Below are 17,195 nucleotides of genomic sequence, written 5' to 3'. Positions count from 1 at the left end.
TCCCTATATACAAAACATTATCAATAACTTGTCACACAAAGATCACAGGTCTGCTCAATCTAGGCTAAGTCACTTTTTTAATGGCTTTTCGCACAGAGCTTACATACACCATGGGGAGGTCATGACTGCCTGTTCATGCATCCAGAACCCTGGAAGAATGTATATATTTGTGTAGCAAGATTAGGACCGGATTCAACCACATCCATTTTACTCCACTGATTTCAATGGAATTACTCCTGATTTATTCCAGTGTAAATGAGAGGAGAATCAGGTTCTTAGAGTTTATATCTATAATGACCCATGGCCTGAACTATTAGTGGGATTTGAACCTGGGACCTTCAGTGGTAAAAGCAGGTGGCTCTAACCCTTCAGCACAAGGTGTAGTTGTAGTAAATGCATCTCTGCTTATGTAGACCAGCCCTAGACAATACCACGTTGTGTGACTTACACAACTTCTGCAAGCTGCAGACCCCAGAGAACAACTTGGTCACATGCAGTTGGATAGGTTTGAAATTTCATCCAGGCAGGGGAAGTGACATTCAGATCATGTTGACGGACAAATACACATACACACAACAAACACCGTATATTTTCACAACTGCCCTTCATGATGAGGGTTGGCTGTTGTGCCCTGGGTCATGACAAGATGCTCCTTCACCTAGTCCCCTGGTTTGCTTGCAGGTTGCTGTTTCGGACAACGGAGATCCAACCCTGAAGTCCACCGCCAGAGTTGTGATCCAGGTGCTGGATGCCAATGACAATCCTCCCAGCTTCCCCCACAAACTCTTCATGGTTCAGCTCCAAGAGAGAGCTGCTTCTGAGGCTCCACTGCCAGTCTGCAGGCTGATTGCCTCAGACCGTGACGTGGGACAGAATGGACAGGTCACCTATAGCATGGAGGAGTATGATGAGGGGATATTCACCATCAACCCTGCAACAGGCATGGTGCTCTCCAGAAAGGCTTTCCCTGCCTCGGAATACAACATACTAACGGTGAGAGAGACACAGAGAGAGAATGCACATGAAGGGAGAAGGGTAGGGAGAAAGAAGGGAGGAAAACAAATAGGAGGGAGGGAGAAAATGAGAGAGGAGAGAAAGAAGATGGATAAGATGAGAGGGACACATGGAAGAGAGAGAGAGAGTGAGGAGGGGGAGAAGGACACAGATGGAAGGACAAAGAGAACCAGTGAAAGTGAGATGGAGGTATGAAAAATGGAGGGAAAGTCTGAGGTGGAATACACCACATTCTTCCAGGGAGAATATCATGTTCCACATGATCTCACCTGGGCTTGGATCTGAGTCTGAGCTTTCCCATAGTTTTAGAGGTGTTTAGATTTGGGGTTCTGGTTCAGATCCATTGCGGAGAGGAGCTGGGACCCAACTCACAAAGTTTCAATTGAGGTTCAAACTTCTGCCAAATTCAGGGGCCTTTGGATCCAGGCTGCTGGCCCAGGTCCCTCTCTGCTTTGCCGCAAGCAAGGGTCTGATTTGGAGTGAGCCTGGGAAAGTATAAGGGTTTGCTTCGTGACCAACAGGAATTTGGTTTGCATGACAGCACTGTGAAAGCAGATGAAACTTTGCCCATATGAGTGAGGTTTGCTTTGTGGTTTATGGGTGCGTTCAGGCTTAAAACTCAAAGAGAAACTGCAGGGAAGTATCATGCAGAGCCGAGTATCATGCAGAACTTCAGCCCAACCTGATTAGTGTGCGAGATTGCTAAACCAGCACTTCTCTCTGAAACCCGGCCTGTGTATTCATTGGCAGGTCAAGGCGACAGACGGCGGCAGCCCTCCACTTTCCTCCAGTGTGCGGCTTCACATCAGTTGGGTCTCTAGCCCAGGCCCGTCCTCAGAGCCACTAGCTTTCGACGAGCCCCATTTTAACTTTGCTGTGATGGAAACGGACCCTGTGAACCACATGGTGGGAGTGATCAGCGTCGAGATCGGACCCAGCCAGCTCTGGTTTGACATCACAGGTGAGGCACCGGTGGGAAACTAGTGCTGTGGTGTCTAAGAGCTGGAAGAATTTTGCCCCAGTTCCCTTGGCATTCAGCACATACATGCCCTGAGCTAACAAAGCTGTTTACTAAAGATTATAGGAGAAGCCTCCATGCATGCATTGAATGGCATTCAGGCTGACTGCACAGTAAACATAGCTGCCCCATTAAAAGAGTCGGTGCCCAAGAACAACTACCCATCATATTTTACAGTGACATTTCTGGCAGTTGTCCATCTCTAATGAAATCTCCTGCTCTGGAAGATGCCGAGGGTGAGACAGACTCACATGGCTCATGGGAAATGTGTGGCAATCCTGGCCCTGCAGCCTGGTAAATCACCTTTTGGGCATTCTGATTGGCTGACCTGGTTACCAGGCTTGGTTTGCTCAGGACACTGTATGATTTCTCTGGAAAACAATTCCTTTTGGAGTCCTCCTCTTCTTCCTCCTCTGAATCTGCTCTTAAATACCCTATGATTTCCATCAGATCAGGTTTGATATAGACCAGGGGTAGGCAACCTATGGCACGAGTGCTGAACGCGGCACGCGAGCTGATTTTCAGTGGCACTCACACTGCGCGGGTCCTGGACATCGGTCAGGGGGCTCTGCATTTTAATTTAATTTTAAATGAAGCTTCTTAAACATTTTAAAACCCTTATTTACTTTACATACAACACTAGTTTAGTTATATATTCTAGACTTATAGAAAGAGACCTTCTAAAAACGTTAAATTGTATTACCGGCACGTGAAATCTTAAATTAGAGTGACTAAATGAAGACTCAGCACAGCACTTCTGAAAGGTTGCCGATCCCTGATATAGACGGTGTATCTTTCCCTTACTTCTGATGGAGGTGCTTACCCAGGACGGTTCTCCTTTTTAGGACTCCCCTCTGGGACAACTTTGTGGGAAGGCAGACGGTGAAGTTGGGGTGAATTTGTCCCTGGATCGCACTGGGCAGAGATAGTGGTTCAGAACTGTCATGCCCTTCGGTGCTCAGTATGCACCTAGTAATGGGACTATGGCATATGCCTATTTAGACTAGTCCCCAGTCTGTAGGGATTGTCCTTCGCAGGCGGAGCTTTAAGTGTGTGAGTAAATCCTTCTCCCTCCTTTGGGCAAGGATAATGAAGTACAAATACAATTAACAATGGGAGTCGACATTGTGTAGTGTTGTAACGGGGCGAGACTCACCCGGCGGCACCTCCTGCTGGTCATCCAGGGAATTAGTGTTCCAGCCTCCGGACCACTCTCTGTCGGCCGGTGTGTCACCCCCGCTGGGCCCCCGGGTCCCTCCCAGACCCCAGTGCCCCTTTCCGCTGGGGTGCTGCCCCCTGGCAGTACCCCCCCCCCCAGCCTCGCTCCCCACCCAGGGGAAATCCCCAGCTCCCTATCCCCACCTCGCCTGAGTCATGGGCTACTGCCAGTCACCGTCTAGCCCCCGCAGACTGCAGTGTAAGAGCCTCTCATCATAGGTGGGGAGGGAGATTGGACCTGCTGCCTCTGTCTACCCGTGGGCTGCCCCTTTGCACCCCAGTACCTTTCAGGCCTTTAGCACAGCCTGCAGCCTGGGGCTTTCCAGGCCAGAGCACCCCAGCCCTGCCCCAATCTAGGTACTCTGCTCAGGTCCCTGCAGCCAGGTCCCTCCCTCTCAAAAGCTAGAAAGAGAGTCTCCGTGCCTGGCTCAGGGCCCTTTGATAAGGGCCAGCTGTGTTCTGTTTGGGGTGTGGCCCCAGCTGAGGCTGCTTCCCCAATCACAGCCCTATCCTGGGCTGTTCTAAACCCTTTAAGGCGGGAGCGGGGCGACCACCCTGATACAAGCGCTGACAATGCAACGTTTCTCTTGCTTTATTACCGCTTGCCTGGGTTTTATAGCCCCAAGGATATTTACTCTGAATTTAATCACAGCGTTTATCTTCCCTTACGGTTCACACCCTTTCTGACCTCCTGCATGCTGAACACCAGATTCAGAAAAGGCAGTTGTTAATGCATTCGAAGTGCTGCCTCACCATGCATCTGAATCCGCACTGTTTAATTTATTTTATGCTGCTGATGAAGTTGTGATTTGCAGCAGAATGCAGCACTGCTGATGCTGCAGAAATCAGGCAGCCTTGGTGCATAATTTGAGACCAGCCTTTCACCGATATCAGGGTTTTTCTCACTGGAGGCAGGGGCGGCTCCAGGCACCAGTGCACCAAGCGTGTGCCTGGGGCGGCAAGCCTGCGGGAGGTCCGCCGGTCGCATGGTTTCAGAGGCAATTTGGCATAGGCGTGGGACCAGCGGACCTCCCGCAGGCATGCCGCCGAATCCGCGTTACCAGCGGACCTCCCGCAGGCATGCCGCCGAATCCGCGTTACCAGCGGGCCTCCCGCAGGCGTGCCGCCGAATCCGCGTTACCAGCGGGCCTCCCGCAGGCGTGCCGCCGAATCCGCGTTACCAGCGGGCCTCCCGCAGGCGTGCCGCCGAATCCGCGTTACCAGCGGGCCTCCCGCAGGCGTGCCGCCGAATCCGCGTTACCAGCAGACCTCCCGCAGGCGTGCCGCCGAATCCGCGTTACCAGCAGACCTCCCACAGGCATGCCGCTGAAAGCTGCCTTACTGCCGTGCTTGGGGTGGCAAAATACATAGAGCCGCCCCTGACTGCAGGCAGGCTTTGACAGTTGAGAGGATGGGAGTCGTCTTCAAGGGGGTAGCCGCTGAAGAGAAGGGGAGGGATTTCACATTTTCCCTGGGGGGCTGTGAGCATCTCCGGTCCTCTTCTATTTGGTGTCTTTACTTACCTGGTTTCCTCCTCTCCTCTGGCCCCATTTTCCCACAGAAGTGAGGTTAGAGTACTGATCTCTTATGCTGGTGGAAGGGAATCCACGTGTCTATTTCTTTTCCTCAGCCTCGGCTTCTTTCGTCTCTCTCGCACTGTATCAATAGGATTTTCCCACATGCTCTGATAGCTGCACCATTGGATGCTCATAGGAAAATAAGCCTGATTCAGAATGTCGGGGACTCTGGCTGCTGTCTGGCAAAGGCGTTGGGGCACACGATAAATAACCGAAACAGCCTCGAACGGTCTGTAAACCAGATTATTCCAATGGCATTTTGCTTGTCATATGTACATAACAAGCAAATAGAGTGTGAGATGCAATGAAGGGGCTGTCATCCTTGGGCTGCCTGGCAATAGCATGAGGAATGACTCTTCCGCTGCGTTCCTCACGGCTGTGGTATGCGGCCATCTGGGCTGAGGGAAACGGTCTTTGCCCACACTGCGAGCGCCGTCTGCTTCTGCAGCTGTTCAGCGCTGGGCTTCTCTGAGGGCTCGCAGGCTCCCTGCCGAGACAGGGAAGGACACCACTAACTTACTGTCAGTGCAAATCCACTGCAGCTTTCCCTTGTGCTAAGTCACCCCCTTTCCCATAGGTGATAAGCCTGTAGCTCTAGAAATCTGGAGATCTGATGCAAATGAGGAAATGCCTTAATTTTCAAATTTGAATATCCATGGCATCATTTGAATAAAATCACTCTTCTTCCCTTCTGTCTCCCAGCTGAGATTTCCCTGTTTCACAGCGAGTGTTTCCCCTGGCCACCTCTCTGGCCTACTTTCTCCCATCTCCACCGCCTTTCTGGTTCCCCAATTTGTCCCTCAAATTTCCCACTGCTCACCCACAATGGGATGTCCTGACCATAGAAACCCTGCCTAGAGTGTAGGCCCCAAACCGCCATGGCCACAGAAGTACAGCGAGAGCTGAATAGAATAGTACCATTCTATTCACTATCAGTCCTCGGTGGCTGTGAGTGAGCTAAGGGTTATGGTCCTCAAGGCCAGATCTTCATGGTTACCATTCTCGAGGGCTCGTAGGGGTCTGTATGGTTTAGATCCCTAATACTTCCATCCAGGGCTCTTACCATAGAGATGCGGCCTATAGCTCCTTCCTCCAAACCACTCCCCTGCTCTCTCAGTAAGGGCAAGAACTAAGAGATGGTGCTCAGCGACAGGTGCCCAGACTTGGGAGTCTCTAGCCAATCTGGGGGACTTAGCAGCTCTGCCTCCCCCACCCAGCTCTTGCAGTGAGGGCTAGAGGCAACCTGGGGACTGGGACGGGGGTAAAGAGAGGAAAATTCCCGCCCGATATGAAGCCAGCACATTCTGTCTCCCCTGACAACTCTAGCCCTGGGTCACCTTCCTAGTCCTTCTCTTCAGCTGGAGATTCTCCAGTGTTTCCTCTGCCTCTGATCAGGCCTTTTAGATTTTATACCAAACAACAAGAAAGGGGCTTTCACTGAGTCATCCTCCCCGTGGGACCTCCCTCCTGTCCTACCTACATACTTCCCTCCATGTCCTGGTGGTGGGACACTTAGAACGCCTGCCAGCTGCCAAGCTTTAATTCACACACACCCCAGCTTCCTCGGAACAAAATTCTTCTTTTATACTATAGTATGATACTGCTTTCCCCCGGCCCACCTCCGTTTTATTTCTCTTCCCCATCCCAGGTGGTGATGACGACATGGATTTTGATATTGAAAAGAGCACAGGCAGCCTGGTCATTGCGAGAGCCCTAGATGCAAAGAAGAAGCCAAGCTATAACCTTACAGTCGAAGTCACTGATGGGTCGAGTTTCATCAGGACCCAAGTAAGTTCCTGAAGGCTGTTAAAGTCGCTAATCTTTCCATTGTCTTCAACAGGCTTTGGATCGAACCCTAGCGATGCAAGTCTCACTGCATTGTGCCCATTTGGGCTGGGCTATAAATCCCTCTTACACTCCCCGGACTCAGGGTTTATATATTGCCAGAGAGTCACATGATGCAGGAAGATGAGGCCTGTACACTCTCATTTAAACTCTTGAGCTCAATCCCTTAGTCATTTATATCAGAAGAGTAGAAGCAGAAGAGTCTCCCAGGAAATCAACCTAAGTGAAAGAAGGGAGTTGGGAGGGATGAGTAAGAAGGAGGCTGTTTAATCCTTTTATCCGGGTGCTTTGCTCAGCTCTTCCGGTTGGAGGAGCGAGAGTGAGATGTCAGAGAGGACACGTAGCATTGGAGGATCAGGATGTGTACACAGCGGAGACACAAGGCCCTGAGAACCGAAGGGGCAGCAGTGACCGATTTAGGGGGGATACACCCATTTAAATGTTATTCCCATTTCTTCCCTGTTTGGCACCGCAGCGACCTCTCTCATTCTCACCACAAAAGGGACTAGCCTCAGGCTGGTGACGTGGAGAGAAGGCTGGGGAACAGAAAGGAGGAGGCCGGGGCTCTCTGCTCTACCCCTGCCTCAATTCTGTATCCAAAGGCACAGCCCCTCTCCACCCTGAGAGGGATTGCTCGCTCTTGGGCCATTACCCTGCAGAGACAAGGAGAAGTCAAAAATTAACAAGCATTTTCCAATGGGGTTCTAACTTTGACTGACCCATCAGTGCGCCTTGTGGTAACTCGTGGTGGGGAATTCACTGGGGTGGTTTATAGGGGGAGGTTAGCAAGGATGTTAGATAGGCAGAGTCTGCCATTCCACCGAAATTCACTGGTGACCACCTGCTATCTTCAATGTCACAAACTATCATTCCAAACAAAAAAAACCACCACCACCTTGGCTGCAGTAGCATAGCTAGGGGAGGAGCCGGGGGAGCGGCCGCTCCCACTGAGCACATTCCCCCAAAAGTGACGCCTTTTTAATTTTTACTCACTCGAGGGCGGGGCGGCACTTCAGCGGCGGAGCCTTCAGTCGCTCCGGGTCTTTGGCGGCAATTCGGCGGCGGGTAACTCGGTGGCGGGTTCTTCAGTCTTCGGCAGCAAGACTTGGGTTTTTCTTTTTTATCCTTCTTTTTTTTTTTCTTCACTGCTTCGCGGCGGGCGGCACCTTTTTTTATGTGTTCGCTCCCCCTGCTGTTAGAACCTGGCCACACCTCTGCTTGGCTGATGCCCATTTCCGGCCTCCCACAATCTCATCATCGGTTTATTTTGGCCCTGGTGGGCCCTGCTGGTTGTCAGCGAACTTGCTGTTGCAAAACACCGTGGCATGTTTGATTTTGTTAAAGGGAAGCAAATCATTACAGTGGGCTGGGTAAGATGTGGGCAAGAGGTGCAGAGGTGGGGGTGTAATGGGGAGGGGAAGAGAGGGATTCAGGGGGATTGGACATTGGAGAGAACCAGCCAACCTCCCCAGCAGAAATAGGGTTTGCAGTCTGCAGGCTTTGCCATAAAATATGCAAGGGGATTATTATTTTTTTTAAATAAGTGCAAACTGCAACACTTGTTTTTGGAGCCATATTTTCACGCTGCTCCTGATATGTACAAGCACCTCCGACCCACCATTCCCACTCCCTCAGTTTCCCAATGTGAAATTAACAAGAAGCAGCGTGACATTAGCTAGCAAAGCCAAGACCAGTGGCTGCATTAATGTTTTCAGGGCAAACCGTGAGCGTTTCTCCATACACCAACAGCACCCACTTTCAGTCTAAATGGCTTTTTAGATTGAGAGATCAGCAAGACTACAGTGAGCAAAGATAAAGTCTCAATGAAAAGAGCACAGTGTGCATCTTCTTGGACAGCCTGCACTGAAATAAGTACAAAATGGCTGCTAATCTCTGCAGAGTCCTAGGGGATTTAAAGGTGCTGCATTCTGCAAACCGAGGCACAAGAGTTACATACCTAACTGTATCACACAATATTTACTGGTCAGGCTGTGTTTTTAATTTTTCCTGCAACCCTTTGATTATTAAGTAGGATTGGCCCCAAAACAGGATGCATAATATACGACTTCCTCTGCAGGCCTACATCCATGTGATTGACATTAACCAGCACCGCCCCCAGTTCCGGGAGAGCCATTATGAGCTGATGATTCCTGAGGACACGCGCCCTGGGGCAGAAATCCTTCGGGTCAGTGCAACAGATGAAGACAAAGGGAAGGGTTTGATCTACACCCTCCATGGCAGCGTGGATCCCAGAAGCGCCCGGCTTTTCCAGTTGGATGCGAGCAGCGGAGCCATCGTGATTGCAGAGGGGCTCAGTTCTCAATCCATGCTGCAGCACGTCTTAACAGTGATGGTATGTTAGAGCAAAAGCATCAGACTGCTGAGCTGGAGCATGGTATGGGGTCCCTTTGTCCATCAGAAATACGGCTGGGTGACTTGAGAAGTTTAAACTGGGGCCAGCGTTTTTAGAGGGGAGGGAAAGGCAGGCCTTTCACTTTCACCATGTAACACACCAGATAAACGTGCTAATGCCTGATCCACATCGAGGTGGAGAGCCTATTGCTGCTGCCAGCTAACAAAGTTACTCCTTCAGCTCAATTGGTAGAGGCCTGTGCTTTGGCTCTGAAGGGCATAGGTTCAGTCCCTGCTGAGGATAGTACAGGGCTATTACAATCAAAACATCTCAGTCTTAATGAGAATTTGGAAGAGTAACTGAGAAGCACTGCCCGGTAATGGCTTCCCCTCACTGAGCATAATGTTAACCTGCTCTTCCTCTCTGCCATTCAGGTGAGGGACCAGGAAGTCCCCATCAAACGGAACTTTGCCAGGGTTGTCGTCCATGTGGAGAACTGCAACATTCACCCTCCACAGTTCACCAGGGTCCACTATGAAGCAGAGGCACTGGACTCAGCGGCAGTAGGCACAGAGGTTGTACAAGTCAGAGCCCTGGATCAGGACCAAGGAGCTAATGCTGAAATCCGCTACTCTCTTCAGGCAGGTGAGGGACGTGTTAGTAAAGAACATGTGTGCAACATGGATCCAGACACTGGAGCAATCTTGTCCAATTCATGGGCTCCACCATTCGGTAGCTGGTCCTATTTCTATGTACCCTCAATATTACCACTGCTGAGCTCTTGTGATCTGCGGAGCTGAAACAGAGCTATCTCCCTGGCTGAGGCAGCAGGAGCCAGGCTGAACTTCTTTCATTGGGACGTTGCTTTTGCATTCCCCCTTGTAGAAACAGACCTGTTGACCTCTCCTGACTCAGCCTCACCCAATGTAAAAAGTATCATTAGGAACCGTATATAGTCATGGTTGGTCATCCAATCTCATTCCTCTCTGGGTTCTGGTAGAAGGAGACAGGCAGCTCCTAAAAAATGGAGAAAGTGCCCGGAAAATCAGCCCTGTTGGTGAACTGCAGGAGAAGGCTTGCTAGGAATAATACCTCCTGGCATTTCTTCCTTGTGCCCAGTCCCCCGACTCTGACTTCAGTTCAGCACAAACTCACATTATTCCCTATCGCCTCATATCTTCAAGCCACCAGAGCCTAGCTGCTGCATGAACATTCTTCCAGGGCACACTTAACGTCTCTAATTGATGTACAGGCTGACTGCACAGGGTCAGCAGAGCTGAACGAGCTCCAGATTCCTGAATACCTTAAAAAGAGCCATAGCCTGCCGGACAATCACAGCACATTATGCCCTTTCTAACAGCTATATCTATCCCCAGCCTGTGTTGGAAATGGGAGCAGTACATGGATGCACATTTAGAAATGGTTCATTCCTCTATCATGTTACAGAATATTAACATACTTTCTTAGAGACGATAATTTCACCCCTCGGCCACTAGTTCAAGTCTAACCTAAGACGTTAGTGATTGGAACACTGGGACCAGCTGCAGCAGTCTCCAGACTACTGTTTGATGGCCTCTAGGGCCGGTTTCGCGCCCTAGGCGAAACTTCCACCTTGCTCCACCCCACCACCCAGCTAACCCAGCCCCCCACCCGGGGAGGCCCCCGCAGCAGCAGCTACACCCCCACCCCACGCGGCAGCTAACCCCGCTCAGGGAGACTCCCCCCCACGCGCAGCAGCTAACCCCGCTCAGGGAGATTCCCCCGCCCCCCACGCGCGGCAGCTAACCCCGCTCAGGGAGGCTGCCCCAGCTCACCTCCACTCCACCTCCTCACCTGAGCAGGTTTTTAGGCGCCCCCAACCACTAGGCGCCCTAGGCGGCCGCCTAGTTTGCCTACATGGTTGCACCGGCCCTGATGGTCTCTGTGAAATAAGTGGATGGTCTCTGTCCAGCTGCTAATGATCCCCAAACTTATCACCACCTTTCTTGCTGGCTGTCTCTGTAGAGGCGCCAAGGAATTAATTGCTATAGAAACTGAAGTACCTCTCTTCAACTCCTAGTGATGGTCCCTCCAGTTCAAAGGTGCCCACAGACTGCAATGGTCATGTCTTTTATCACTTTGGCTGCTTAGATTGTCAGCACTTTGGGTAGGGCCTGCCTTTTTGTTCTGGGTTTGTACAGTGCCTGGCACATTAGGATCCTGGGCCCTGACTGGAGCGCATAGGTTCTACTGAAAAACACAAATTATAATAATAATAGTAATGGCAGGGGGGCGGGTATGGCACAGCCCACTCTGTACCTGTTCAATACAAACATAGAAAACTTCAAGTGCATATTTCACCAGCATTGAATTCACCGGAGTTAAAGAATAATTTTTCTAATAATCCTTATCCTTTATTTACAAGTTTGCCTATAGTTTACAGCAGGATCAATATGTTTAAAGGAAGACCAGCCTATAGGTGCTGGAACTAGAGGTGCAGGGGCTGCTGCTGCACCCTCTGGCTTGAAGTGGTTTCCATTATATATGGGGTTTATATATGGCCTTCAGCACCCCCACTATACAAATTGTTCCAGCAGGCCTGGACCAGCCTATCCATTAATATAGATTGTTATTTCCCAATGAAAGAAACAGACAATGGTTAGCACAAGTCATTTGCTATGACACCAGGAATGTCCCTGGAAACAATCCAAGAGAACACAGCCAGAGAGTGGCGTCATCTCTTGATTTTGCCATTTCTTTTATTTCAGGTAACAGGGAAGGGTTCTTCAGCATCGACTCGCTGTCTGGAATTATTACAGTTGCCCAGAAACTTGAGCAGTCCAAGAAAGAGCGGTTAACGCTCATTGTAAAGGCAGAAGATCAAGGGTTCCCCCAACTTAAGGACTCCACTGCTGTCCAGATTCACATTAAACCCTCCGACAGCACCCCTCCTAAATTTCCAGAGGTGGAATACGTCGCAGAGATCAGCGAATCTGTTGCTGCTGGCTCTCCTCTTATCCTGGTTTCAGCCACAAGTGTGTCACCTGTCAGCTATGAAATAAAAGAAGGAAACGGGGATGGTGTATTCTCTATAAATTATCAATCAGGCCTTATTTCCACTCAGAAGAACTTAGATTTTGAGCAGGTCTCATTTTACCAGCTGAAAGTCCGAGGCACCAACATGGGGGGAGCATTTACGGACGTAACAGTGCTTATCTACGTCATGGATGAGAACGACAATGCACCTGCCTTTGTTAAGCCTTCCTTCGTCGGCTGGATCAGTGAGAATGCTCCATTGCAAAGCATGGTTATGGATGGAAACAATGCCCCACTGGTAGCACATGCAACAGATGCTGACCAAGATTCGAATGCTTTGCTGGTCTATGAAATTTTAGAACGGGAGGCACTGAAATATTTTAATATAGATCCGAGCATGGGAACACTTACCACTTGTGCCGACATTGATTATGAGCTCATCCCAGTTTTCTACTTCAGCATACATGTCCGGGACAGGGGCAATCCCTGTTTATTTGCATCCACGCCTGCCAAGGTCATAGTCCATGTCAAAGATGTGAATGACTCTCCTCCGGTATTTTTAAACGACACTTATGAACTTTCTGTCTTGCTGCCTGCCCACCCAGGCATGGAGCTTTTGGCAGTGCAAGCAGAAGACGCAGATTCGGAGGTGACTTATAGCATAGCGGAAGGCAACCTTGACAATGCTTTCTGCATTCACCCATTCACCGGTCTCATCTCCGTGCTTAATGCTACCCTCCTGGGAAGTTATCGTGAGCTCACAGTCAGAGCTGGTGATGGCTCGTATAAGAGTACGGCTCTGGTCAGGATACATTTAATGGAAGCCCAAGTTACTGCCTTAAAATTTGATCAGGACTGGTACACAGCAACAGTGCTGGAGAATGCTACAGATCAAGAGACTCTGATTGTTCTTGGAGTCAAGGGGAATCAGCTAAATGAGCCGCTCTTTTATTCCCTCTTAAACGGCACGGAGAAGTTCAAAATGATCCAGGCGTCAGGAGTGCTGCAGACGAAGCGTGTGGAGTTTGACCGTGAAACACAGGACATGTATGAGGTTGCTGTGGAAGTAAAGGACAGTAGAAACCCACCCAGCGTATCTCAGGCTACAGTCAAGGTTTATGTGGAGGACGTCAATGACAATCCACCACAGTTTGAGAATGTGCCATATTACACATCAGTTCAGGATGGTACGGAACCGGGCGATGTCCTTTTTCAAGTATCTGCCACGGACAGAGACATAGGAGACAATGGAGCCATTACTTATTCATTAGCAGAGTTCTATGAGTACTTTTGGATTGACCCCTACCTGGGGGACATCTCGCTCAAGAAACCCCTCGATTATCAAGCTTTAAATAAATACACCCTTAAAGTTATCGCTAGAGATGGTGGCGAGCCTCCCTTGCATGCTGAAGAAGAGGTTTTAATCACTGTGAGGAACAAATCAAATCCTTTGTTCCAAAGCCTTTACTATACTGTGAAAGTGCCGGAAAATATCCCCCTGTACACACCTATTCTCCACACGCAGGCTCGTAGTCCCGAAGGCCTGCGACTCATCTACAACATCATGGAAGAAGAGTCCCTTAAACTGTTCAACATGGACTTCAAGACCGGTGTCCTTACTGTCACCGGGCAGCTGGACTACGAATCAGAGACAAAACATACATTTACCGTGAGAGCCACAGACACAGCGTTGGGGTCCTTTTCGGAAGCGACGGTGGAAGTGGAGGTGGAGGATATTAACGATAACCCACCTGTATTTTCTCAGATGCTTTACACAGCATCTGTCTCAGAAGGCTTGCCAGCTCGGACCCTTGTTGTCCAGCTCTTTGCTTCTGATAAGGATTCAGGACGAAACAAAGTAATTTCCTATCAGATCTTGGATGACAGTTCAGATGCTACCAAGTCCTTTGATATTGACCCTAACACAGGAGAAATCACAACGACCCATGTGCTGGATCATGAAACAAACCACCAGTTTCTCATGAAAGTAAGAGCTACAGATCACGGAATGCCCCCACTTAGCAGCGAAGCCCTGGTAATCATTGACGTGGCAGACATAAATGACAACCCCCCAGAGTTCAGCCAACCTCAGTATGAAGCCAAGGTGAGTGAAATGGCCACCTGTGGCCACACTGTGATAAAGGTTCAGGCCCTGGACCCTGACAGTGGAGACATCACCAGACTGGAGTATGTAATACTCTCAGGCAATGACAAAAGACATTTTGCCATCAACAGCACTTCTGGAATAATTTCCATGCTCAACCGCTGTAGAAAGGACCTTGAGTCATCTTACAACCTCAAGGTCTCTGCTTCAGATGGGGTTTTCAAGACCACTGTGCCTGTGTACATCAATACCACCAATGCAAATAAATACAACCCATCTTTTTGGCAAAATGTGTATGAAGCAGAGCTGGCTGAAAATGCTGAGGTAGGAACCAAGGTGATTGAGCTTCTGGCTATTGACCCAGACGATGGCCCATATGGCACTATAGATTATACTATCATAAACAAACTTGCCCATGAGAAGTTCTCCATCAACAATAAAGGCCACATTGCCACACTGCAGAAGCTGGACCGAGAAAATTCCACTGAGCGAGTCATTGCTATTAAAGTCATGGCAAAGGATGGTGGTGGGAAGGTGGCTTTCTGCACAGTCAAGATAATCCTTACAGATGAGAATGACAACCCACCTCAGTTCAAAGCCTCCGAGTACACCCTGTCCATTCAGTCCAATGTAAGCAAAGGCTCCCCAGTCATACAGGTCCTAGCTTATGACGCCGATGAAGGCGGGAATGCAGACGTCACCTACTCCGTTGATTCAGTGGAAGGCATTGCAGAGGATCTTGTTGAGATCAGTGCTGCCACTGGGGTTGTTAAAGTCAAAGAGAGCCTCGTTGGGTTAGAAAATAGAGCATTTAACTTCAAAGTCAAAGCTGAAGACAGCAGACCCCCTCACTGGAACTCTCTTGTCCCCGTGAATCTTCAGATTGTCCCCAGAGAAGTGTCCTTGCCAAGGTTTTCTGAGCCACTGTATACGTTCTCAGCATCTGAGGACCTTCCAGAAGGATCAGAAATAGGGTCAGTGAAAGCTGTGGCAGAGGAGCCCATCATATACAGCCTGGTGAAGGGAACCACTTCTGAAAGCAATAAGGATGAGGTATTCACATTGGACAAGCAAACGGGGGCTTTGAAAGTCAAGAAGGCCGTGGATCACGAGAAGACCAAATGGTACCAGATTGATGTCATGGCTCACTGCTCACACCAGGGGACCGAGCTGGTCTCATTGGTCTCAGTAAGTATCCAAGTGAAAGACGTCAATGATAATAAACCGGTTTTTGAGGCGGATCCCTATCAGGCTTTTGTCACGGAGAACATGCCATCAGGAACCACAGTAATTCAAGTTACCGCTAATGACCAGGACACAGGGAGTGACGGGCAGGTGACCTACAGCCTGGAAGCAGAACCTGGCAACATCAGAGGACTCTTCACCATTGATGGTGAGAGTGGGTGGATCACAACACTGAAAGAGCTGGATTGTGAAGCTCAGGAGACCTACCGTTTTTATGTGGTAGCCACAGACCATGGCAGGAAAGTCCAGCTGTCTTCCCAAACTTTGGTGGAAGTCACCATCTCAGACGAAAATGATAATGCTCCACTGTTCACCTCAGAGGTCTACAAAGGTTCGGTGACTGAGAACGCTGAGCCTGGGCAGATCATTGCCACACTCAGAACCACAGATGCTGATATCTCAGAACAGAACAGACGCGTCACATGTTACATAACTGGTGAGCTGCTATTAACTTTAACTTTTGAGCTGGCAAGAATAGTTAGCGTATAATCTTAAGGACAGATTCTGCTACCTTTAGTCACACTGAATAGTACCTTATTCTGCAAACAGTCCCATTGCAATACTTATTCCATGCATCGTATTAAGTGCTTTCCAACAGGGGTGTTGCAGCGATCTCAGAGTGAGTCATAATATTTTATTTCTCGTGGAGAGCTCTGAAACACACACACACACAGAGTATGTGCCTGATTTTCTGGTATTGAACATGTTCAGGATGCAGTCAATAAGAGCTATGGGCACTCCGCACTTCTGAGAATCAGTCCTTATATGTCTTGTAATTGCATACGCTTACCCAGTGATGTAGTTTGCCCATTGTCTGTATCAAATAATGTCCAATATTGTAGTTTCAAACCTACTAAAATTTTCCACTATTAAGAAACAATAAGGAGGTTATTGCACACCCAGAATGGAAGCCAGGCCAATCAAAATTAACCACAGCCTATACACAAAAAAAAGTCAAAAGATGATTAAAAACTAAAATGTCCATACTTTATTTCGACAAGTAATTGCATGATTTTGTAGTATGTTTTGACTACAAAGGGTCTTTCTCAACAGTGAAACAAATGCTTAAAATTAAAATGTTTGTTCCAGCTAAGATAAAGACCCTCCAGGGTCAAAGCATTTAGCCACATCATGCTGTAGCCTGTGATCTGTTACAATCTTTTAAAACAGAAGAAGTGTGTCTGTTTTTTCAATCTCTTTTTAGCCTGTTTTTTGAATGCCTGGTTATTTTTAACTCATCTGGCTGAGTATGTTAGGCTGCTTTTGTCAGAACATTTCTGGCTTCTTTAAGATCTGGTTTCAGATTACTTTACGCCCTGGAAAACGCACTTTGATGTTGTTTGGGCTTTATTTATGTTTTCACTATTTTGGGTTGGGCGGCTCCATAGTTAAAATTCTAAACAATAAATGTACTAACCCAGGCCCTACAAACTGTAGCAAAATAACACAGAATGCAATCAAGAAGCACTTATCCTTTAGGATCCATAGAAGAGAAACCATTCAGATCACTATTTTAGGGGGAATCCTCTCATGAATTCTTTCCCCCTTCCCCCCTTAGCTGAACTGCCTGTTTTTTTAGCTAATGGGGAATGTGCATCAGAAAGAAAAGTGGGGTTAATAGGCGGTAAGCTGATGCCCCTCAAGCGCTGATGAACTGGATCATGGGACACAGCACATGCTATTTTGAAGTAAACTTATAGAAGGGTTTCATCATAAATATGCTAACAAATCTGGGGCATCCTAGGTCTTGGTGGGTGTCACTCTTCTGTATGCCAAGGCCACTTGGAACTTCCTGGGGTCGTGGTG

General features: G+C 48.8%; 1 protein-coding gene across 1 annotated transcript in view; it reads left to right on the top strand.

Moving 5' to 3' along the window:
• The window catches only part of FAT2 (FAT atypical cadherin 2), a 67,469-nt gene that overhangs the window by 18,996 nt on the left and 31,278 nt on the right, over positions 1 to 17,195 (top strand). The window contains exons 4-9 of the mRNA XM_045029001.1: positions 682 to 993; positions 1,765 to 1,975; positions 6,476 to 6,615; positions 8,750 to 9,025; positions 9,460 to 9,670; positions 11,773 to 15,825. Coding sequence (XP_044884936.1) covers positions 682 to 993; positions 1,765 to 1,975; positions 6,476 to 6,615; positions 8,750 to 9,025; positions 9,460 to 9,670; positions 11,773 to 15,825 — 5,203 coding nt within the window. The remainder of the gene's footprint in view (positions 1 to 681; positions 994 to 1,764; positions 1,976 to 6,475; positions 6,616 to 8,749; positions 9,026 to 9,459; positions 9,671 to 11,772; positions 15,826 to 17,195) is intronic.

The sequence above is a fragment of the Mauremys mutica genome, chromosome 8 (assembly GCF_020497125.1).
Source record: "Mauremys mutica isolate MM-2020 ecotype Southern chromosome 8, ASM2049712v1, whole genome shotgun sequence".
Classification (NCBI taxonomy): domain Eukaryota; kingdom Metazoa; phylum Chordata; order Testudines; family Geoemydidae; genus Mauremys; species Mauremys mutica.
This window is presented reverse-complemented; position numbering and strand designations above follow the sequence as displayed.